At 37.6% G+C, this 24,014-nt stretch overlaps 4 protein-coding genes across 7 annotated transcripts in view; 1 reads left to right on the top strand and 3 right to left on the bottom strand.

The window, feature by feature from the left end:
• LOC116170205 (zinc finger protein chinmo-like) overlaps positions 1-24,014 on the bottom strand; it is a 301,795-nt gene that overhangs the window by 73,481 nt on the left and 204,300 nt on the right. The window lies entirely within an intron of this gene.
• LOC116170210 (probable 28S ribosomal protein S25, mitochondrial) lies at positions 2,305-3,197 on the top strand. The gene is made up of 4 exons (XM_031486441.1): positions 2,305-2,519; positions 2,571-2,677; positions 2,728-2,815; positions 2,868-3,197. Exons 1-4 carry the CDS (start codon positions 2,383-2,385, stop codon positions 3,040-3,042), a joined length of 507 nt encoding a protein of 168 aa, XP_031342301.1. The 5' UTR covers positions 2,305-2,382; the 3' UTR covers positions 3,043-3,197.
• On the bottom strand, positions 4,412-9,898 carry LOC116170201 (DNA replication licensing factor Mcm7). The gene is made up of 9 exons (XM_031486426.1): positions 9,751-9,898; positions 9,340-9,706; positions 8,973-9,291; positions 8,743-8,925; positions 8,399-8,696; positions 7,648-7,859; positions 7,137-7,470; positions 4,753-4,969; positions 4,412-4,703 (listed from the first exon to the last, which is right to left on the bottom strand). The coding sequence occupies exons 1-9, from the start codon at positions 9,779-9,781 to the stop codon at positions 4,502-4,504; spliced, it is 2,163 nt and encodes a 720-aa protein (XP_031342286.1). The 5' UTR covers positions 9,782-9,898; the 3' UTR covers positions 4,412-4,501.
• LOC116170200 (DNA polymerase alpha catalytic subunit) lies at positions 11,513-23,923 on the bottom strand. The gene is made up of 9 exons (XM_031486425.1): positions 23,768-23,923; positions 23,524-23,718; positions 22,063-22,961; positions 21,826-22,011; positions 18,852-19,242; positions 17,893-18,801; positions 12,806-13,306; positions 11,795-12,757; positions 11,513-11,746 (listed from the first exon to the last, which is right to left on the bottom strand). The coding sequence occupies exons 1-9, from the start codon at positions 23,781-23,783 to the stop codon at positions 11,541-11,543; spliced, it is 4,266 nt and encodes a 1,421-aa protein (XP_031342285.1). The 5' UTR covers positions 23,784-23,923; the 3' UTR covers positions 11,513-11,540.

The following is a 24,014-nucleotide window of genomic DNA, read 5'->3' as shown; positions in this document are numbered from 1 at the left end:
ACTAGCACGCTAACCTAACCTCACTTAAATTTTATTTTAACCTTCGATCTCCTCGCACATTATATTCTCCTGATACCAGATTTCTGAGCTAACCTAACTAGCACGCTAACCTAACCTCACTTAAATTTTATTTTAACCTTCGATCTCCTCGCACATTATATTCTCCTGATACCAGATTTCTGAGCTAACCTAACTAGCACGCTAACCTAACCTCACTTAAATTTTATTTAACCTTCGATCTCCTCGCACATTATATTCTCCTGATACCAGATTTCTGAGCTAACCTAACTAGCACGCTAACCTAACCTCACTTAAATTTTATTTTAACCTTCGATCTCCTCGCACATTATATTCTCCTGATACCAGATTTCTGAGCTAACCTAACTAGCACGCTAACCTAACCTCACTTAAATTTTATTTTAACCTTCGATCTCGTCGCACATTATATTAAAAATTATTTACAGAAGTACTTTACTTTAAATTATTTTCCTCTCCAATAACAAAAATGAAGGAAGATTACAGTACAATAAGCACCTGGTCCTTCGCACTTTGCTGAAAACACAAATTTGGTAGGTATCAGGAAGATATAACGTGAAAGGAGGTCTTTCAGTCCCAAATACACGTGTTCTTTGTAGACAAACTTACGTAAAAGGTGTCTTGCTACTAGGAGAACAGAATTCACGAAGAGGTCTTTTTCTATCACTATGAGAGTTATTTCAAAGCTTAATTTCGATTTAAAAATTTGCCATTATGTATCGGGATCATATGATGTGCGGGGAGGTGTTTCTTTTCCTAATACTACACCTGTTACTTGTCAACAAACTTATCCAAAGGTTACAAAAGTTACAGCCCTTTGAATTTTCTTTCGAAATTGGTTTCTAGTCTATAACTTTTGATTGAGAAGTCTGATCGAAAAAGTACGAATTGTTTTGGATGCTACGCACCAAAATTAATAAGAAAAAGTGTTTCCTGAGAAATTTTGGTGCCCAGAGTCTTAAATGGCGCCACCGTCGCTTTTTAGTTCATCGAGATTTACCCAGGTTCTTAAATGGCGCCACCGTCGCTTTTTAGTTCATCGAGATTTCCCCAGGGTCTTAAATGGCGCCACCGTCGTTTTTTAGTTCATCGAGATTTCCCCAGGGTCTTAAATGGCGCCACCGTCGCTTTTTAGTTCATCGAGATTTCCCCAGGGACTTAAATGGCGCCACCGTCGGTTTTTAGTACATCGAGATTTCCCCAGGGTCTTAAATGGCGCCACCGTCGCTTTTTAGTTCATCGAGATTTCCCCAGGGTCTTAAATGGCGCCACCGTCGCTTTTTAGTTCATCGAGGTTTCCCCAGGGTCTTAAATGGCGCCACCGTCGGTTTTTAGTACATCGAGATTTCCCCAGGGTCTTAAATGGCGCCACCGTCGCTTTTTAGTTCATCGAGATTTCCCCAGGGTCTTAAATGGCGCCACCGTCGCTTTTTAGTTCATCGAGATTTCCCCAGGTTCTTAAATGGCGCCACCGTCGCTTTTTAGTTCATCGAGATTTCCCCAGGGTCTTAAATGGCGCCACCGTCGCTTTTTAGTTCATCGAGATTTCCCCAGTGTCTCTAATGGCGCCACCGTCGCTTTTTAGTTAATGTACTATATGTTCTATGCTGCTAATTGTAACTAAAATATGGTCAAGGACTTGGCCTGGGTATGCGCGTTTCAGGGTAAACGAGTTTGTCCGAAATTGTCCGATGAGACACGATTTGAGACTGTCAACCTTTAAATTAACAACCTCAATTAATTAATCGCTTAGATATGGCAAAATAAGCAAACCTATTCTTACTTGTGGACGTGTAGAAGGTAATCAAGAGTATTTAAAGCTTCCCGTACTTACGCGGTTACTGTAAAAGCTACTCTTTACGTAATCCGAGTGGTGTTCATGCGACGTTAGTTTACCCCACAGAATAAGACCTTCACAGAACAGAAACATAAATGGCGCTAAATTGTCACTGATTACAGCGTTTCCCGTGGTTGTACGGAGAACTATTTATCGCAGATTCAAATATTTTTTTGCAAAACCTGTATTATAACATTGCTGTTTCTATTCTGAGAAGGCCGTATTCTGTGGTTTACCCATATATATAAGAGAATATATGGGTTTACCCATATATATAAGAGAAGTATATATATGGGTTTACCCTGCGATTCACTAATACGACTACAGTGCCCTCTATCCGTGACCACCCAAACCCAATCGTCGCACCATTGCTTATACACACCTTTGTTTATACTATAATCAAAGATACATACAAATATGTGTATGATCAATGGTAGCACCGCTGAACTCTATGTGGTTGTGAGGTTAGGTTCAGATTTTTCTTATTAGCAAAGAATTCTGAATTTAAAATGCCATTTATGAAAGGACGGGCTCCTATAAGAAGAACATTACGATATTTAGAAGCGGGGAGATTAGTTTTAAAAAACGAAATAAAAATTTTTACAATAAATTACAACACTTTGGGGCCTCACCATACAGGCACAGAGTAAGGGTATGCAAACGATTTAAAAATACTGTTGCTACGATTATATTGCAGGGAATTCGTTTTTTGGTACCTTCCGCAAATTCAGTACAAAAATCCAGATGTACAAATAGCGACATTTAAAAATATGACACCTTCTCCATTTATTCGCTGTTTTTACGGTTTGACGAGTCTCATCTTTAAAAACTTACTTACATATTTTCGATTTTAGAAGCCGGTCATCAGATGTTAATTGAATGTGATAGCAAATCCAAGGAGGAGATACATGAACATTTACTGAAAGTGGTCGGAAAATCTGAGTACGAATCTGCATTGCACTAATGACCTTATTATTGTCTTGTATCTTTGCAGAGAGGTTCTGAAACAAGAAGCGATAGCTAGAGAAAAGAAAGATAATCCCGCTAATTTCGGTGTCGGTTGTGAACGACATTGCATTTGCGAAATTAATGGACAATTAACATGTCCTCAAATAGTTCCACTTCCTTTTCACATGAGGGGAAAACATAAAAATGCGGAGAAAGAATAAAAACAGTTTGTAGATATTGTAGTTTTAATGACTGTTTGTATAATTTGAAAGTAAGGTGTAATGAGCACCAGACAAATGGGGATTGTTGGAAAATTGATGCTGGTAAAAGTTAATTGTACTTCATCTTTGAATTTATAATAAAATGCAAAATTCGATTCGTGTTTTGCTATCAATCGTACAGTCAACATAGGTAACGGTATACTAAGATGCCCTTAAAAGGTAAGCAGCTTTCGCCACTTCTGGGGAGTGTGACTGTAAACTCCGTGTCTTTGGGCCACTATATGTTGCAGTATGATTTTATTTTTGCCTGCATTTGTGAGGTGTCGCTGCACGCAAACTGACAAATGATGTAAAGACTCTGCTAGAGCCCCCATTTTCAATGTTAACTGTAAATAAAACTCGAGATACAGAGGCAAAACGCAAGATCACATGGGACTTTGACACAATTTTGTATAGGGTTATCGAGGGTCAAGGGAAAACCACTGCTTGCTCATATGCATACTTTCTGACCACTAGTCGATTTAACAAGCACATGCGCCCTCTTGTGGAACATGTGAGAAGACTGGATACCACATGTCTCACAGTTGTTCATGGTCACGATTAGAGCCGCTTCCCCTGTAGGTGTCCTCAAGTGTGGGATATATGGCACAAGAGTAACCCTGGGCAGGGGCGGACTGACCCGGGGGGGCAGGTGGCGGTTGCCACCTGGCCTGTAGATCATAATGGCCCGTTGGAAATTTATAAGTATGTGCTGTATTTAGTTTATTGCACTATTAATAAATTATTAACACGTTTCTCTAATTGGGGTTGATATTAGGTTGTTAAAAAATTCTGTTTTAATTGAAGTGTTTTACATTTTTTGTCGTAACATGAAAGTGCTGAAATACAATGATAGGCGACGCACCTCGTGTGGATTGTATATTTTGTTACTTTTAATTATCAGCTGCAATTAAAAAAAAACTGTATGGTAATTGATTTTCGAGAAAGGAGTACTTTAAAATGTTTTTGTGGTGCACCTCAGAGCCCCCCCCCGCCACCTTCATTACTACACTAATACTTTAATGGCCCGTAACCTATGCAATTCCACCTGGCCCTTAAGTACCCAGTCCGCCCCTGACCGTGGGGACACAAGAGAGATTCACAGCCTCAAACAAAAATAAGCACATGCACTGCACGGGTTTGGCAGAATCACCATCCTGCGGAGATCCATGTTGCGGGTATCCTGGCTGGACATGGCTATAATTAGAACCGCCCGTCCTTCCAGCATCCTTAGTTTCAGCTCACGTGTAGGATGCCATTGAGGGATCGGGTGACTCTAGTTAGAGAGGGCCCGCATTTGAATCTAGAGATCAACAATAATAAGATTGTCTCCAATACAAGAATTTGATTACAAAATACAACTTAAATTCTATTGTCACCTCAATGTAGATGAAACTGTTACAAAATGAATACTTAAAATTTAAACAAAAGTGATTATCGTATGAGCCTGATTAACCAGCAACACATTTAATTCCTCATACTCTTCGATACATGAGTTAATTTCGTCCGGTTTATACCCTTTACTAGTACATTTCTCCACAACACTTGCCATCGATACCGTGTTTTCCCCTTTTGCACATTCTCGAATGATCGCGTAGATTCTGGTATGAGCCGTCGTCGGTCTGTCGAATTGTCTGATCAGATACGACACTCAATTACGCCTCTACTTACTTGTAAGCGCCTAAGTTCTGTAGCGTCTTATTTATCGAATCCTTACTCATCTCCATTAAACGAATCGCCTCCGTTACGTCGTCCTTTTCAACAACGTTAGACAAACGAAGTTTAGCCAATGCAGTTGATATTCGTAGTATGGCCAACAAGTTTCGCGCCGAGGTGAATGTCATGTCTTTGGAATTGCGCGCTTCCCTGCGCAGATCACAGTAGGCACCTTAAAGTGAATCATTTTGCATTTTTTTAAACATGTTAGTCTTGGAACATTTTGTTTATGTTGGCAATGCCGAGATTCGGCATAATTCAAATGGATTAACCAGAGTGAAACATATGCGTTCACTTTCTACTCATTTCATTAGAAGAATCTGAATCGGAAACCCATAATAGGGTTTTTTATTTCAAATTCAATTTTAATGAATAATAATTTATGGCATTATTATTTACAGATATAATTGAAAAGAAACAAAAAACAATTCAAATGTATGCAAAGGGGTTAAAAGGCAGTAAAAAAACTGAAAATTCTTAATTAAACTAATATTGACGCTGGATAGTTTATATTTTGAGCTGTGGTATTCTTTCTTTTTAGTCGTGATGATTTACTACATGTCATGGAAAAGAACATGTGCGAAACGCAAATACCAAAGCTGGTTTGCGCATGCGCACAGTTTTTTTAAAATTCCCTGCATAGTTGCTTGAGGTTTAAGCAATACAGAAAACCGGACATTCATATGTTCTTTGTAAAATTGATTTTTCACTATAACTTTTTTAGTAATAAACACAGGAAAAATTTCTTCCTCGGTGCAAGCCTCGACACCATAACGCACCAAATAGCGAAAAAAGTAGAACAATAGCTATTAAGATAAAGATCTAGTAGCGGACGGACAGATGGACGGACAAAGTGCCACAATAGCGCATTTTTTAATTTTTATGGAAATGCGTTAAAAAGGGAAACGAAGTAACATATAGATGTTCTCCTGGATGCCTCCACTTGATCCATCATGTGTAGTATTAATCCCCGAGAAAACCTTGACTGTGAATAAAGAAGGTTGAGTAATAGAGAAGGCAAGGCAGACAATAAAAACGTCTGGAGATTGATGAAAATCAACCCCTAATGGCCACTTACTTTTTTTTACATTATTCATACCTTTAATCTAATACAGGGTGTTCCTAAATATGATGTAGAGGTTAATTTTTCGACTTCTTTTACGAAGTCTGATCGAAAAAGTACGAATTGATTTGGATTCTACGCACCCAAATTAATAAGAAAAAGTGTTTTCCCGAGAAATTTTGGTGTAGTCGATTTTTTTGAGCCCCGAAGCAAAAATTGTCTCAGATCGACCCGGAAAAAAAGTTTTCTTATAGAAAATTACCAGTTTTTTTTTTAAATTGCAGCTGATAATTAAAAGTAACAAAATATACAATCCTCACGAGGTGCGTTGCCTATCATTGTACTTCAGCACTTTCAAAATACTACGACAAAAAATGATAAATTCATTGTAAAACACTTCAATTAAAACAGAATTTTTTAACAACCTAACATCAACCCCAATTAGAGAAACGTGTTAATAATTTATTAATAGTGCAAGAAACTAAATACAGCACATACTTGTAAATTTCCAATGGGCCATTATGATCTACAGGCCAGGTGGCAACCGCCACCCGCCCCCCCTGGTCAGTCCGCCCCTGCTCATGATGTAAGCCCTTCAGCATAACTTATATTCCAAATTTGAGGGAAATATCTCAAAAACTGCAGGAGATATAAAGAAAAATTTTTGAAATTATGACACCTTCATTAACTGAAATTTACCTTATAGGTATACTATGATTTTTCTTGAAAAAATTAAATGAGAAATAAAGGAAAGAATTAAATACTCGATATTTCAGTAAATCCCAGATCTATATCTTTTTTATGATCTTTAGTAGGTATGAGAATAGGTCGTAAAGAATGTTTCATACCGCTGCGCCGCCTCACCTCGCACTTGAAACTTTGGCGAATGGTTGGACGCATGCCCGCGAAGGTTTCTGATGTAGTAAAATCGTGCGAGGTGAATCTTTGAGACTACTATCACTGTTACGTTTTGAAAAAGCCCTCATTACCCCTTTACAAAATTTTAGTAGCCCTTAAGAGCCTTTATGAGCTTTTAACGAGACCTTTTTCATTGATTTTTCAAGGAACTATTTTAATCAGGAACTTTTGAACCACTGATGAGCTCTTCCCAATATTTTCAAATCAAAACGTAAATCATTGAGGATGAAAAAATACAAACAAAAAGACAATCTCCAAGAAATCATCATGCCATATAACACTTTGTTCATCTAACTTAATCAATATTGCCAACACAAAAAAAAGGCCAACTCATACGAAAAAAAGGTCAAAATATTACCAATAATGTGTTCGGTCAAGTGTACCGGGACGACGGGTTCCTTGGTCTTGCAAAGGGCGATGTATTTTCTCATCACAGACATGTCGAAGGCCTCCACCTCTGTCGGAGGTTGTCGGCAATGCTGATGGACGTAGGCGATATGGTTTGCCAAACGTAGATCGTTTTCCCTATCTGCTTTGTCTTGAATTAACCACAACAAATCGAATCGTGACAGAAGTGCGGCGGGGGGATTAATATTTTGCTCGATGGTACGTTTCGGATTATAGCGGCCAAAAACTGGATTGGCCGCTGCTAAAATCGACGTGCGCGCGTTGAGGGTGGTCATTATTCCGGCCTAGAATTGGGAAACATTTCAAAAATTCAAAAATTATCACATTAAACTTAATGTACAGCAACGATTAATGAACATAAATGAAATAATGGAATGTTTTCCCTCATAGTAACAGAGATAATAAAAATAAAATACAAAAAAATTTGAATTGCTTAAAAAAATGGGAGGAGACACGTGTACCTTTGCAATACTAATCGTCTGTTGCTCCATTACTTCGTGTATGGCCACACGGTCAGCATCTGCCATTTTATCAAATTCGTCGATACAACACACTCCCGTATCGGCCAGGACAAGCGCACCTCCTTCCAAAGTCATCTCGCCTGTTAACGGATCTTTCATTACGGCAGCTGTTAAACCAACTCCGGAAGAACCGCGACCTGTAGTGTACTGACCTGAAATGTATTTTGGTTATCAATCTATTGGCCAATCTAGTCCACTTGTTAGAAGTGTTTGTTATTTATGCCAATAACTCAATAACTAGAGTGGCCCTAATATTTAAATCTACATTCATTTCTGGCATCAAAAAAGTAGTTGCCATTTGAAAAACAGAAAACTCACCGTTTCTGAGGTTTGATCCAAAGTTGGTATTTTTTTAAACACCCTGTATATTTTAATGTTCCTTTTCCTGATTACATTGATGCATCACAACCTATAGTATTTTAAATTTTATGGATGAACATTGTAATAAATTATTTTTTACTTTTTAAATAGTAGGCCATGGATTCAGGGAGATTTTGTTTTGTTTATTGCATGGTAATCAATAAATGGCAGTAGAAACATGTCATTGAGAAAATAAATAAATAAAATAAAATTTAGGACAATACACATCAATGTTATCACGAAAAAAAATGCAGTGTCTCTACTCGACCTAATTATTTCATTTTTCAAAAATATTGTGAAACATAAAAAATCATGTTTATATATGACATACTTCTATGCGCAAGACGATTGATATAACCGAGAAGTTGAGACTTGGCAACACCAGGATCCCCCATAAGACAAATGTTGATATTTCCTCGAATTTTAATTCCGTCATTCACACGATCCACTCCGCCGACCAGCAAGCACAGCAACGCCTTTTTAATATCCAGATGACCGTAAATCTCGGGAGCCAAAGAGTTTGCCAACTTCGAGTAGAAGTTCTCGTCCGCTAACGCCGCTATTTCTTCGGCCGTCAACATTTTGGAGAGTCTCGAGTCGTCGTCCGATTTATTCATACATACGACATGCTGGAAAATTGCCGTTACTGTCTTATAATAAACGATTGGCGCTTACGTGGGCCTCGAGGTAGGTCTCCGATAGCAAACCTCCCGAAATTTGTTGATAGCCCGTCCTAAGCAAGGGCAAGTATATTCCCGTTACGGCAACGTGATCACCTGGTAAAGCCAAACGAGTCAGCTCCCCTCTGCAGCAGATCACTAACGAGCGAGGAATATGACCGACCGGCACTTGATCGCTCTAAAACGATAATGTTTATATTACGAAAAAATGACTTTATTTATTACGTGTTCTTGAATGCGGATTTCTTGAAACTTGACAAACTTGGACCCTCGAGTTTGCAAGTAAAGACGCCCTCCTGATTTGTTAACCCTGCAATCTTCGCTGGGGCACATTTCAATCGGCATAAATGTTAAGGCGGCAATCGGCTGGTAAGTTTCTGCTCCGCATTGGTTGCATGTGTACGTGGCAACTGATATCATCGGTTTGACTTCGGTGCATCTGGTTACAATCCCTTTAACCGTGACCAGTTTTCCGACACAGTCAGCTTTGATATCGCGAATCGCCTGAGTTTTTTCGATATCCATGTCTTTAAAGTAAATTTCGCTGTAACCAAAGCGGATTAAACACAGTCAATTTCGAAACAATACCCACAATCGACGCATTAATTCCGGCGGATATTTGTTCTGTGCGTCACGCTGTTCGTTTGGTTGTCTCATCCTGTTTTCCATCAATAATCGTTGGGCGATGTACACGTCCAAAGCATCTTTGCTAACCACCTCGTGCTCTTTAAATGTCGGTAACAAATCGTACACAACATCAGATATCATGTTATTGTAACGTCTCGCGTTATTTTTTACTGCCTCAACGAGCTCTTCGTCGAAATTATACAGATCCTCTAATTCGATGTGCAGCGCGACTTGCTCTCGATGGGCCAGTTTGGTAAGTTGATTCGCATACTTGAAGTTCTTGCTACTACCATTTTGCTCGCAGTATTCAATGAGAAACGTTTTTAATGAAGCTAGAAACTTTGTTAAAAGAGTTTTAAGTAAATATTCGCATTACCTTTATCTTTTTCGTAATCTCGTCGTGCCATTCTAAATACTTTAAAACTTTTTGATAAATTAATCAAAACCGACGCAAACGTTCAAGTTTAACCTAAAATATTTTGGCGGCAAGCGGCAAATGCCACAAATTACACGCGCTGCAATTATTATACTTGCGAACCATTACTTATAATTGAAGACTATATACATACTCAGGGGTGGATTAGCGGTTTTACTGGGGGCGCAGTTGTATACATAGGTCTGGAAACCCTGTTGATGAGGCCCTTAAGCAGCTAGAAAAATACCTAGCTACTACTTTATTTTGGCTACGGGCCTGAGGCAAGGCATACAAATATAAGACTTTATAAATTCTAAAATATTAAACAGAGATCATCTAGGTATAAGATTATGTGATTTTAAAATGCGGGAACCCTAAAATATAAATACACCCCGCTAGAGTTTGGACCATGGAATGATGAAATGAATATTGTCTAGTCCTATCAAGATTTGTCGCTTACTCACCCTCGGTTATCAATATTTTGACGGTGATGGTGTTTAATTTGATTGTACAATGTTAAATATTTTTGAGTTCAAATTTTATGTTTCTGCGCAATCGCATTTTTGTCATGGCTTGATTCTGTGTGGAAGTTCGTTGTTACTTTGTTGAATAAAGCACTAGTATGTAATTACATGCAGTTTGCGAATTGTTTTTGATCTGTATTGAGAAGTACGAACTGCCAAGAAAAATTAAACCCAGGGGCGGACTGACCCGGGGAGGCGGTTGCCACCTGGCCTGGAGATCATAATGGCCTATTGGAAATTTATAAGTATGTGCTGTATTTAGTTTCTTGAACTATTAATAAATTATTAACACGTTTCTCTAATTGGGGTTGATGTTAGGTTGTTAAAAAATTCTGTTTTAATCGAAGTGTTTTACAATGAATTTATCATTTTTTGTCGTAGCATGAAAGTGCTGAAATACAATGATAGGCGACGCACCTCGTGTGGATTGTATATTTTGTTACTTTTAATTATCAGCTGCAATTTAAAAAAAACTGTATGGTAATTTTCTATAAGAAAACTTTTTTTCCGGGTCGATCCTTTTTTAGCAAAAATCGACTACAGCAAAAATTCTCGGGAAAACACTTTTTCTTATTAATTTGGGTGCGTAGAGAATCCAAATCAATTCGTACTTTTTCGATCAGACTTCTCAATCAAAACTTATAAGACTAGCAACCAATTTCGAAAGAAAATTCAAAGGACTGTAACTTTTGGAGTAGTAGCCCCCCGCCACCTTCATTACTACACTAATACTTTAATGGCCAGTAACCTATGCAATTCCACCTGGCCCTTAAGTACCCAGTCCGCCCCTGATTACACCCTCTCAGACAAATTCACTTTTTGTAAATGTGGCCAACAATACAGCAGCAATTAAAATTTTTTAAAAATTAATTAATTTTCTCCAAATTTAAAAATGACATACCTCGTTTTTAGCGCATTTTCGACTCATGTTGGAAGGCGCTATATGGCCACTTCATTCGTCCATCCCAGTTTTGAAGATATTTAATTCGTTCCTCTTGCATTCGGTAGCTTATAGCTCTGGCCACTTAACCCAGAAAAATCTTGACGATTAATATGCACAATGGCATCAGAGATTTTTCAGTGGATCACCACTCCCGTCTGCTACCCCAGTTGCAAGGTGGATTAAATGTTCAAATTGTTTACTTAAACATTTTGATTTTTTACCCGATTTCAATTTCAAAATAGAACCTTTTATTTAAAAACCTACTAAAAACAATAATACAAGTGCTAAAAGTCGTCAAAATCCTCTTCATACTCATCGATGGTATGATTTTCAACGCTAGGCAATATAATAGAATCACGGTTTTGAACAAATAATGATGAGAATAATTTGGTAAGATTAATGGTGGCATAGCCGGAATGCTGCAACACTCTTTCCACCGTTTCTTTAAGGTTATGAATTCCACTTTCAATCGTTCCATCTAAAATTGGACCTACAAACAGTGCAAATTAAAATTTGAACGTTACAAAAATACTCTTACGTTTGTCCAGCTTACTTAGATCAAAAATGTGCTGAAAATATCGAAGTTGATTGTATAAGTCGCCCTCTGTGTACTTTTGGTACATGATTCCTTTTTTACAAAATGTACATATCGGATATTTGCCAACAAACTTAAGGGGCACCCGCGTTGTTTCGTTAACGCAAGCGGGATCTTCGCAGGTCAACTGATTGCGATAATACTGTTTTATATACCCTCGAATTGAGAGTGTCAGTTGGTTACTAACCGAGCCTAAATAGTCGATCGGACGGATACCACATTCCGGATTGGCACATTTAGTTAAAAATGGAACATTTCCGTCAAACACTCCGGTTACCTTATTTTCCGTCTTGCAAGATGTACATATGAACACGAATGGATCAACGTTAGTAAACAGGTTGCGTGTTTTTGCCAAGTTATCCGTAGGTTCGGTAGTGCTTCTTACTGGCTTTTTAAAGTTAGTGGTGTCTAAACCTAAACAGTTGGCGATTTGGTACGGATCGGTACCCTCGAGCGGTTCGCACAGTCTTGACACTACCGGATGTATTTGTTGCCCAAGATAGTACTTTATGTCGATTTTTAAGTGTTCCGAATTTTTTAGTTCTTCAATATGATAGGCCCTTTGGGTTGCAGGTAAGTTAGTACCGTCTTCGCATATGATGTACGAAACTATATCGCCCGCTTTGAAAACACGACCGCCCCGCTTATTGTAACGCAATGCCACCTGAACGTGAGGAAACTGCGTGTGATTGTTGTACAAACGTGGATCCTTCGTCAACTGCTTGGTGATTACAAGTAGAGACAGTGGGACTTTGTTTTGATCCAAATCTTCCTTCAACTTCGCCAGATGCGCGTGAATATTCTCGATGCGGTCTTCGTACGGTTGATCATTTAGTATGTTGTCTAAGGTAACTTTGCCGGCGGTCGCCGCCAGTTGCGACCAATCACGTCGGACTATATCCAAACCTACAAACAAACCACAGTTCACCAATCATTAATAACGAATCTTTTCACCTTTGTGCTCTTGGTGGTACTGCAATTGATGATTTCTGTCTTTGGAAATTACAACGGCAGCGTACTTTTTCTTCTTCAACAACAGCAAATACTTAAAGACCCCGTCGATATCCAGCTCGATCTGCTTATACAACTTATTCACCTCCTGCTTAATCCTCACGCCAATTTTAAATACGTCATCGTACTCCAACGTGTTCGTGTTAATCATAATACTATCAGTGTCGCCATAGATTACTTGATAGAGCATTTTTTCGACGAGATCCTTCGTGTTTGTTAAAATTTCGCGCCCCTTAAAAGTGACGAGCGCTGCCAAATTTTTCGCATAGAAACGAGAATGCACAAAACCTAGGCATCCGTACATGCTGTTCGCCGTTAGCTTTAACGCCATCTGTCGAATGTTGTATTGCATTTTTAAGTCCGGCGCGAGATCCGGGTTGTTCATTAGTTTTTTGACGTACCGTCTGCTCTCGACCAGCTTGCGAATTTCGGTTGGTAAAATTCCTGGAAATATTACTTTAGTATTGTAATTAAAGTTTCACACTAAAGGCCGGTATTATAAACCATAGCTATGTTGTCAGCTAACAGTGTTGTTAAGGCATGTGATTGGATGTTTTTTTCAAAGAAAACATCCAATCACATTCCTTAAAAAACATAGTTAAGAATGCTTTAGAATATCAACCGTAAGAGATTCAAAAGGAAGGTTTTAAGCTTGACTAATTGTCATTAGACTTTCCTCCACAAGCGTATTAAATTTGTGATAAATGTAAAAGTAAAACAAAAACAGCAATAAACCACAGGCGCCTGCCATTTTGGCTAGGACATGACTTGTCATAAAGAGTGGTGTAGTTGTGTAGCTGCCCCTAATTCCAACTTAACATAAAAGTTAAGTAGACAGGCACAATAAACGAAAGTATAAACGCAATCACAGCAGTATAAATCACGGTTGTCAGTTATTGGATCGTGTCCGAGATAAGAAGGGCCACTACGGATATTCTAGAAACGGAGAAAAATTGAGCAATCAAAGGTCTAAAAAGAAATTCATGAAATTTTTTTGGTTTTTCAAAATGGAAAAAATGAAACTGATGACGGTTTCCCAAAGACGAAACGTGGATTAAAAAATTAACCGCCATCTTAAAGAGACTTAAAAGTTGCTGTGGAAAAGTGTCCATGGTTTCGCTCTGGGTCAAATATTAACGCCAGAAAAGTAGTAGAATCGAAAAATCCGATTTTTTCAAAATGTTTCAAAACAAAAAATTTTTCAGCGATATAATGGTCCTCTTTATCTCTGATACAGTACAGAAAAGTATATAAGACAGTATACAGGCAGGGTTGCCATCCGTCCGGGTTTCCCCGGATTTGTCCTAGTTTAGGGGGCGCGTCTGGGCGCATGGGCGTACGCAGGGAGGGGCAAGGGGGGGCAGCTGCCCCTCCCTGGCCTGGCCACGTTTTATGTTTGTTAAAAAATATCTGTAGGAATTATCTTTGTTGGCTTCTAATTCAAAACCTTTTCTTTTGAGATTTAAGCAATGAAAGAGGTTTTAAGCTATAAATTAAAATCGCTGTTCCCATGCCCATCGGATTACTCGGCACACCGGCACTTGTATATCTAGGCGCCAGCCCGACTCGCCTGCCGTCGGGCTGAGCGAAGTTATCGTTCACTAATCGCGCGTTAACACAAACCACTGTGCAGTGGTCACCAGTGATGTTCCGTCTACCGATTTGTCAAAAATTCTACAGATATACCGAAATGGCCTTTATATCTACCTATCTATTTTCGCCGTGTTTTTTTTTTTCATATTTAATACAAAATTAATTGATATAGAAGCGGTAATAACTAATATTTTGAGATATAATCATTTTGAAGACGTTTTTAGTAACTATTACTTACCTACTAAAAATAAAAATGTATATTATGTTTCATTAAACATTTTTTTTTCCCGCCAATTTTATTTTTTGCCCCTCCCTAGACCAAAAGCTTCGTACGCCCATGTCTGGGCGGGGTTTCATTGGTAGTCCGGGTTTTAGGCTACTGAAGATATCTATGAGTTTCTGTCAAAACAAGATAAACTTTTAAGGCGCCAATCTCCTTTGGTTACAATTTTTTAAAACACCGAATCCTCATTAAACTTGCGAGTTATTGAAAATTGTCTGGTGCTTTTTTTTGCATTCCTGCACATAATGCCAACGTTGAAAGAATATTTTCACTAGTGGCATAACAGTGGACCAAAGAAAGGAATTTTTCCAATACCTAAATTGTTTTCTTGAATTTAATCCCTAATTTTTGTACATTAACAGGTAATTTTAATCCCTAGAGATTAATAAAGTTTTAATCCCTCATTTTTGTTTTCTTGTAAACAATTCATAGAAAAATGGATTTAAATCGATCGGTATTGGAACAAATAGTATAAGCAACACTGGATTAAAATGGTTTTTGTTCCCTTAAAAATATTAAAAAAATATTAAATTTAAACCATTCTCTCAGAAACAAACTCTTTTTAATCCCTTGTTCCTTTATACTATTATTGAATTTGAAACAGTCTAGTCAGTGATAAAAATAAAGTAGAATTTCAAAGACTATTTCTTTAGACAATATTTTTTCTAAATTTCAGTTGATATGTCCGGGTTTATAATCCCTAAATCCGGGGTTTTCACGCCTCCTGTCCTAGTTGGCAGAGTTTTGAGATGGGAACCTTATATACAGGGTGTAGCACCTAAGATCCCTCGGATTATAACTCCTTTACCATAAAAGATACCGAAAAAAGTCTTAAATTGTACACAATTACCGCCGGCATGTTTCTAAGATATTTTTGATCACCAGGGGGTGTTGTATTCCAGTGGCGTATCAAACTTGCATTTTTTTAAATGGAACACCCCATATTTTATTACCAATTTGGAGTGTTTTTGAAAAGTACTTATTTTTTTTAGAACTTTAACGATTTCGCTGTTATAACCTTTTTTCGTCAAAATTTGAGTTTTTCGAAATTTTTTTTGAGAAAAACTAAGTCGAAAAAATAAAATGTTTGATTGACCTTTGCTAAATGTCATATTTTTTAAAAATTTCAAATGGCACCCCCCTAAACAAATTATACCTCTGTGTAACCAAAACTACACAAATTTTTCACTTATATAAACAAAACCACACATTTCATAATAAAATTTCAGAAAAAAACCAAGTCGAAACACCAAAAAAAAAAAACGTTCTTTTCCAAACCCAAGTGTGCTATGATAAAACAATTAACAGTACTGTGTCGGCAGTGTATGATTGTTTTTTAATCAACCTTTCGAAAATGTTCCAAACACAAGCAGGAATTGTTGATATAGTGTTTATTCTTAGAGACGTTACCGGAATTGTTTGCTGGTGTCACAAGTGGACGCTGGGAAATATCCTGGCAGCATACATTCAGATCCACGCGTGTTTCAAAATGTGTTGGATAGATTTACAACTACTGGGAGTACTAATTTCACGTACACTAATATGGCGATTGTCAACAGCTTGCAATTCGTGATCTTGCGCCAAAACCGACGTTCGTTTAATTTTCCTTGGTCGTTTTACACTCCCTGCGGCTGTAAATATATCCAACACATTTTGAAACACTCGTCGATCTGAATGCGTGATTACACTACCGACACTACTGTTAATTGTGATAATTGAACATCTTTATTCTTTTGTTTTATCATGGCACACTTGAGTTCGGAAAAGAACGTTTTTTTACAAATTGAAATTGGCGTTTCGCCTTGGTTTTTCTCAGAAATTTTCTTATGGAATGTGTGGTTTTGTTTATATCAGTGGAAAATTTGTAGTTTTGGCGACCAAAGTTTTAGTTTAGGGGAGTGCCATTTGAAATTTTAAAAAAATATGACATTTCAGTCAATCAAACATTTTATTTTTTTGATAAAGTACCTAAAAAAATTATGTGATTGTGGAAGAGGTCTTAACCTGTACCTCAATCCTAAAATTACCTGCCTGCGCGATTTAATTTCTCTTCAAATTTTGACGAAAAAAGGTTATAACAGCGAAAGTTAAGGGTATAACATGTTAACATAAAAAAATAAGTACTTTTCAAGTACCCTCCAAATCAGTAATAAAATATGGGGTATTCCATTTTAAAAAATGCAAGTTTGATACGCCACTGGAATACAGCACGCTCCTGGTGATCAAAAATATTTTAGAAAATGCCAGCAGTAATTGCGTACAATTTTGCTCTAAGACTTTTTTCGGTATCTTTTATGGTAAAGGAGTTATGATCCGAGGGTTCTTAGATGCTACACCCTGTATAATAAAAAACTACTATAGATTGATTGTAAAATTTAGATTTTACTGGAGGCAACGTCGATTTATTAAGATTATTGGGATAGGATATTGTTTTTTTTGTTTATTTGTCTTTGTTTTCTGTTTTTTGTTTGTTTAAGCCTGCTTGATTAAAAAGTCAACACAATCAAGTGTATTTTTTATTCAATCATAGGTAGACCTTAGACTAAAAGAAATAAAAAAATTTGAAATCCTCTATTTTCAGTTTGAAATTTTTTCTGCTGAACCCCCGAAAGTGGAACGTTTATGTTCTCACTTTTCTGCCCGTCTGTCCCACTGTCTCGTTTCGTGCTATAGCTTAGTTTGACTTCGTATCAACTTCAGGGTTTTACTATATAGAAGTTTATGGGTTCCAGATATGCAACTATCAAAAATTAATTTTGGCATCTATTACATTGTTGCCCAAAATCGGACAAAATCGTTATTTATTAACCAATTTGGCCGGGAAATAGTTTAAACTCTATTCCATGATGCCTAAGAAGTGGTATTTTTGGTAACCAAAATATGTTTAGCCAAAAGATGTCAAAATTGTTAGTCATGGAGAAACTTCCTTGAAAAAGAAAAGTATAAGTCGATGCCAAAAAAGTGATCCATGTGTATTGTTGGTGACCAACATATTTTTTGCCAAAAAAATATAAGCAAGTTTTTGGATCCCCGTGCAGTGTATATCTTAACGTCAATTTTTTGCATTATTTACATCGACTTAACTTGAATAATATTGAATCCATATTTTTAAATAAAGAACTACCTACTGCTTTTCGATAACAATTAACCATACCTGGAGGTAACTGTTGATCAGGAAGGGAGATATCTTCTTCGCTGTCCGTACTAGAAATCGTAGTAAAACAAATATTATACTCTTGAATAATGCTCGGATACAAAGAGTTGAAATCCATTAACAGAACCAATTTATCATAAAAGCCCACTTTCGGATCTAACACGAGGCCACCCGAATATGCGGGTTTCTTCTTCGAAGATGCGTTCCTTTTCGTCTCCCCATCATCTAAATCTTTAAAGGTGTTCTTCTCAGGAACGATGTAATCCCTTTCCGAGAACGCGTGCAAAAGCAAAAGTTCATTTCGCTCCGATCTGCCGCCCAGTAGAGTTCTCGACATTACATTTCCGGCAATGTTGGTGATTTGCAGGGCTAAAGGAATGACGTTTAACTCGTACATTATTTTCAAAATGTACGCGGCATCCTGCATCGTGAACGTAATTAACTTGAGAATGTCGGTAGAAGTTTGAAAAAATCTCGGCACTTCGTCGCTTTCCATTTCAATACGCTCCCCTTGCCCCAATTTCAGCACGTTCTGACACAAAGTGCCCAAATCGTACGATCTCGATTTGATTAGCTCCTTCGAGGAAAGCTTAATGTCGCAGACAAGCCGACCGACAAAGAGATCTTTCTCTAGGAGACGCTTATTGGGCACGTCTGCACGTTTGACCTTGCTCAATCGGCTTATATTGCTAGTTTTGCAATGCAGCAGCCGTTCACATAACAGTCCGATTTGGTAGTCGAGCAAGTCGTGGCCGACGACGACGTCGGGGTCGATCTTCTGAACTTGTAGAAGAAAATAGTTGAGCAACGCGCGTTCCGAATCCATCTTTTGAACTTTGGTTGCTTTGAACGTCTGGAGGGCATTGTGAATGTCGTAAGGAAAATTTTGATCTCCGGGTCGAGTGAAAACTACAATTATTATTTTTTTTTAAAAAGTGACCGGTTAATATTACACTTACCGCAGAAGTGTTGCTGAAACAACGGATTTGGTGGCTTTTTGTCGACGGCGTATTTCGAGTGCACCAAAAATGACATCATCACGATTTCGTTTTGCATATTTGTCGAGTTGACGACCGTTTGCATGTTGATGGTAAGGGCTACGAGAGACGGAGGCGGCGGCGGGTCTTGAACTATTGAAACGTCGATCGGTTTCGAGCAGTGTATTTCGAATTTGCAATAACTGACGGGGTTATGCACGGGTTCGGGGTTGACTATGTCAAGCCAGCATGGACCTTTTATCCTGCGTTCCAGTAGGAAAATTTCAAGAAAGCTGCTTCGACTTCCAAAAACGCACGAGAATGTTTTACCGCCATCCTTGCAAATATCTGCGTCAACGCGAGGATTTTTTCCCTGAAATTTGATTTATTAAACCGCAAGACTGAGACAAATGGATTTGAAAGCAAATGAAAGCCAGTTAACAAATCGATGTCGTTAGTAGTTTGTTTCTAGCCCTTTTAGTAACTGCCCGGTAACTCAAAGTTGATGATTTTTTTGGATGAAAATTATAGTTGGCCATGGTTTTAAAGAATTGCTTGTTTTAGGAGTTTTCCGAAAATGTATTGTTTTCAATAATAAGTTCTTTACAATAAATTTTGTTTATTACTTATCTGATAATAAACAATAAAAATATAGTTGCCTGTAGTTTGTTTTTTTTTTGGAAAAGTAGTTTAGCAAAATAGCATTTTTAGCACTACAGGGTGCATCCAAAAGTAGATATTGATATTTTTTAAAATTTATTTTCTGTGTCAAATTCTACGCATAATAAAAATAATTCGAAAATGAATTTTAAAAAATACGGTTCTATTAAAAAAATCAACTTTAGTATCAGTATCTACCTTTTGACGCATTCTGTACTACTTTACAATAGCCTTCCTTAGTATAAGAAAATAAATACAAGAGAGGAATAATAAATAAATAAATAAGATCCTTGCCCATTGCTGCTCTGAAGTCTCGCCTTTTATTGTCAAGAAGAGTTTACTAAAAACTGTCCTCATAGTTAAAATTTGACTCTGTTATCTTCTTTTGTCTTTAAATGTACCTTTGTATTTAGTTTGTAATATTTTTCTAATGACAACCGTAAATCTACCCACACGAATAAACGGTATAATAAATATTATTATTATTATTATGTATATTTTCACTTTAGTGCAAAAAATGAGCAAGAAAAAATTATGATAGACGTGTGCCAGCACTTTTTTGAACACCTTATTTCGCTATTGGGCAAATGAAAATCCGCATCTACATCTAAACGAGCTCAAAGAACATTTGGGTTTAATGTGTGGTGTTGTCTGAAACGACATAGTTTAAAATATATTTTTAGATGACGATACATCCAAACATTAGAGCACAATCTGGAAGATTTGCTCAATAATAATTTTTTTGAATAGAGATGAACGTATATTTTTCTACAAGACGGTGCCCCAGCTCATAATGCATTAATTGTTAAAAATTATTTAAATGATCTCGTACCTAATAATTGGATAGTCGCAGGGACCAATAAAATGACCAGCACGTTCAGCCTACCTAAGCTCATTGAATTTCTTATTGTGGGGTTTTTTGGAAAACAAAATTTATAAATATCCTTCTATAACTGAGAAAGAGAGTTTGAAGCAGTTCAACCACGACAAATCCAGAATGCAACAAGTTCTTTGAGAAAGAGATGCATCATGTGCATTTCTCATTTTCTCATCGCAACCATTGTCTCAATAGTCGTTGTCATGGATTTTAAGGTTAAGCTAAGTTCTGCTGAAATTTGTTGCTACAAACAACCATTAAAAATAGATTCAAAGGTTTCCCAACAACAATGTGTTATTATTATGCGAGACTAGGGAGGGAATTTATCCTATTTACATTTCTCCCAATTAGTCCAGGAAATAGAGACTGAAAATGGACCATTTCCTGCAAAACGAGAAGTAGTTCCAATTTTTTTGGATGTCATGAATATATCTGGTGGTTAAGAATCCAAGTTTTCGACCTCCTACCCCTTGTGCTTCCCCCGTACCATCCTTAAAACCAAAGAAATTTTGTTGGTTTTTTAGTTTTTCAATCATATCTTTTTATAGGTACATTTTACAAAAAAATATTGTTATCAGCAGGGGCGGACTGACCAGGGGGGGCGGTTGCCACCTGGCCTGTAGATCATAATGGCCCGTTGGAAATTTGTAAGTATGTGCTGTATTTAGTTTCTTGCACTATTAATAAGTTATTAACATGTTTCTCTAATTGGGGTTGATGTTAGGTTGTTAAAAAATTAAAAAATTCTGTTTTAATTGAAGTGTTTTACAATGAATTTATCATTTTTTGTCATAGCATGAAAGTGCTGAAATACAATGATAGGCGACGCACCTCGTGTGGATTGTATATTTTGTTACTTTTAATTATCAGCTGCAATTTAAAAAAAAACTGTATGGTAATTGATTTTCGAGAAAGGAGCACTGTTTTTGTGGTGCACCTCAGAGCTAACCCCCCCCCCGCGACGCCACACCTTCATTACTACACTAATACCTACTTTAATGGCCCGTAACCTAACCACCTGGCCCTTAAGTACCCAGTCCGCCCCTGGGGAGCTTCATTATAATATTTGCTAGTCACTAAATATAGAAAGTACCGCAATCATCCGCCATTTTTGGGCAAATTTGCTGCTAACTTAAAATAATTGACAAATAAAATCTTAATAGCTGTCATTTTTTATAACCTAACTTCATAGTACTGTCATGTTTTATAAAAATATTATACAGATATCTCCAAACAGGTGGAACAATCCCTAACATTAAAGTTACTAGAATCTGGTAACTTCCGCCATTTTTGGGCAAAAATCATGCGTTCTCTCTCTAACAAACGAGCCCAATGGATTGCGGTACTTTCTATATTTAGTGACTTTCATATTTGCTTAATAAAATCGAAGCTGTTTATGAAAGAAAAACCTTCACTTACAGAGTATCGAATTTCCAAATACTCAGACTCGGTCGGTATATTAGGATCAAAACAGTAGTACTTTGTAACCTTCCTGGACTTGAACGACTTTAAACACAGTCGGGGCGCGTAGTTATTATTAAATTCGTGGTAAACGTCAATCATAGACACGGGAGTGTCGGTCGGCCGCCTGTGCAGATCCAAAACCTAAATAAAACGGCATATTTACAGTTGTTTACCGAAAATGTTGTTCCTTACGTGAGTTCGAGGTAGTAGGTATATTTTCCTTTCGACATTTTGTACCACCACGCAACAGCTGACGTACGATTTTACCGCATCGCAATAGGTCTTGCCAAAGAGAAATATTTCGCCTGGACGCTTTGTGACGTTCTCGTACGCGTCCCACCAAAAGAAACGAAAGACTGGATTACCCGCACTGTCCTTCACGGTAGGTATTTGGGAACAATCGACGTGAACATCGCTTTGAGGAATATTCGACGTTCCCTCCTGCAATGTATCCCATCCGGTAGATAGCTGCTCTTCGGTGACATTGGTCCTCGGCTCTACCACCGTAATATCTTGTGACACATCCTGTATTTCACTCACATCAAAGTCGTCTTCAAACTGCGACTGTATGTCTTCTATTGTGAACGAGTCCACCTTCGATAATTGAGTCGGTTTTGGTGGTTCCGGTTGTGAATCGTCGACAATATCCATGGATTCGACAATTTCATTTTCTTCCCCCTCCGGCTGCACTTCGGGCTGCAGTATAGGCGTAACTTTCGGTTTTGATAATTTAGGCAACGAGAAGCTATTCAAGTAATCCTTTGCCGCTTTCTTATCGGCAGACAATGAGAATTTCGCAACAGACTTGGGCTTAATTATTTTTTCGGAAAGCGATCTGCCCGGTGTGTTATCGTCAATTTCGGCCAGTAAATCGGACAAGACGTTATCGTCGCCCAACTTCACTTCCTCTTTTCTTTTGGATGGCATGTTGGAGATGAGATACTGCAAATTTCCCTTGCCGGCGTTTTCGGAGATGCCCTTAGTCTTCTTGCGATTTTTCCCCTTTTTTGACGATGCCGCATTTGCAAGAGACTCCGCATCCAGATCATCATCAAATATGTCTCGGCCGTCCTCAATGTAACCACTACCATCTGTCCAAAATAAACATATTTCAGTCCCTCAAGAAGTAACGTTTTTAGTGTGAATGGAGTAAAATATGACGTCCAACTTGCCCATTTTTCGATTTCAAATTGTTCATTTGTTTATTAATTTAAACAATTGACATATTTTAACTACAATGTTTTAATATCAGATAAATAATCGAAAAGAATTTAATTTGCATACCAACATAGTCCATATTATGCATAATTTTCTTAGGAGGCTTTGAAATAAATGCGTTAGTAGACCTATCAGACAAATCCTTTCACTTATAATTGCACCAAGGGGTTTGTATTTTACCGAGGAAAAAAAAATTTAGTGAAAATCTGTTGCAAAGCAATTAGACGACAAACATCAACGAATAAAAATGCAACACTGAAGGTGGAATGTTTTTAGAGTTTCAAGACCAATTGCTAAAGGATGCAGATTTGAGTTTCCACAACACAAATGTACTTGGTTTAAATACAAACCTCGAGTGTAATTCGACAGGGCAATTTAACAAATAATCATTACGAGCAAGTAGGTCTGCCAGTTTTATATCTGCATTAACCTTACCATCATCAACAATCCAATCATCGTCCTGCCGATCTAACACTTTTTTAGTATACTCCCTTTCATCGACTATTTCGTACACATGATCAACATCAGACACTTCGTACTTGTTCTTTGAGCCCTTCAACTGTTTTAACTTCTCAAATGCGGCGAGCCTTCCCGGTCTACTCTTCTTTTGTCGCTTTGCTCTAGGTTCATCTAAAAAAGGATTATGAATGTTCTACTAGTTCTGCACCTGTTCGATTACCTGCACTTTCTTCCATTTTAATAATTCGATCGAGCTTGCCCTTATTTTATATTTTGATATAAATCTGGATGTGTATTTCGCGTTTTGGCGGTAAATAGTAACAGACATAACCTACAACACATGGACGTACGCGAAATGGTCCGTTTAAGGGTACGACAAATAAATGACAATTACGAATATTTGAAGTGGTACTCGTCGAGGTCAGTACAAATAGCTGAAATAACAATAATTTTGAAAAATAAACTGG

Source organism: Photinus pyralis, unplaced genomic scaffold, assembly GCF_008802855.1.
Source record: "Photinus pyralis isolate 1611_PpyrPB1 unplaced genomic scaffold, Ppyr1.3 Ppyr1.4_LG5, whole genome shotgun sequence".
Taxonomy (NCBI): Eukaryota; Metazoa; Arthropoda; class Insecta; order Coleoptera; family Lampyridae; genus Photinus; species Photinus pyralis.
This window is presented reverse-complemented; position numbering and strand designations above follow the sequence as displayed.

What these genes read in the sequence shown, in the direction of transcription:
- LOC116170210 (XM_031486441.1), top strand. Translation starts at nt 2,383, where the DNA reads ATGCCATTTATGAAAGGACGGGCTCCTATAAGAAGAACATTACGATAT. An exon ending in CCTCACCATACAGGCACAGA is followed by an intron (nt 2,520 to 2,570) that starts GTAAGGGTATGC and finishes ATTATATTGCAG; the next exon opens with GGAATTCGTTTTTTGGTACC. An exon ending in AAAGTGGTCGGAAAATCTGA is followed by an intron (nt 2,816 to 2,867) that starts GTACGAATCTGC and finishes GTATCTTTGCAG; the next exon opens with AGAGGTTCTGAAACAAGAAG.
- LOC116170200 (XM_031486425.1), bottom strand. An exon ending in TGATTGGATTGTTGATGATG is followed by an intron (nt 22,962 to 23,523) that starts GTAAGGTTAATG and finishes TATTTTGGACAG; the next exon opens with ATGGTAGTGGTTACATTGAG. An exon ending in GTACCACCAAGAGCACAAAG is followed by an intron (nt 12,758 to 12,805) that starts GTGAAAAGATTC and finishes GTTTGTTTGTAG; the next exon opens with GTTTGGATATAGTCCGACGT.
- LOC116170201 (XM_031486426.1), bottom strand. Translation starts at nt 9,781, where the DNA reads ATGGCACGACGAGATTACGAAAAAGATAAAG. An exon ending in CAATCGTCTTGCGCATAGAA is followed by an intron (nt 7,860 to 8,398) that starts GTATGTCATATA and finishes AATACATTTCAG; the next exon opens with GTCAGTACACTACAGGTCGC. An exon ending in AGACGATTAGTATTGCAAAG is followed by an intron (nt 7,471 to 7,647) that starts GTACACGTGTCT and finishes TCCCAATTCTAG; the next exon opens with GCCGGAATAATGACCACCCT.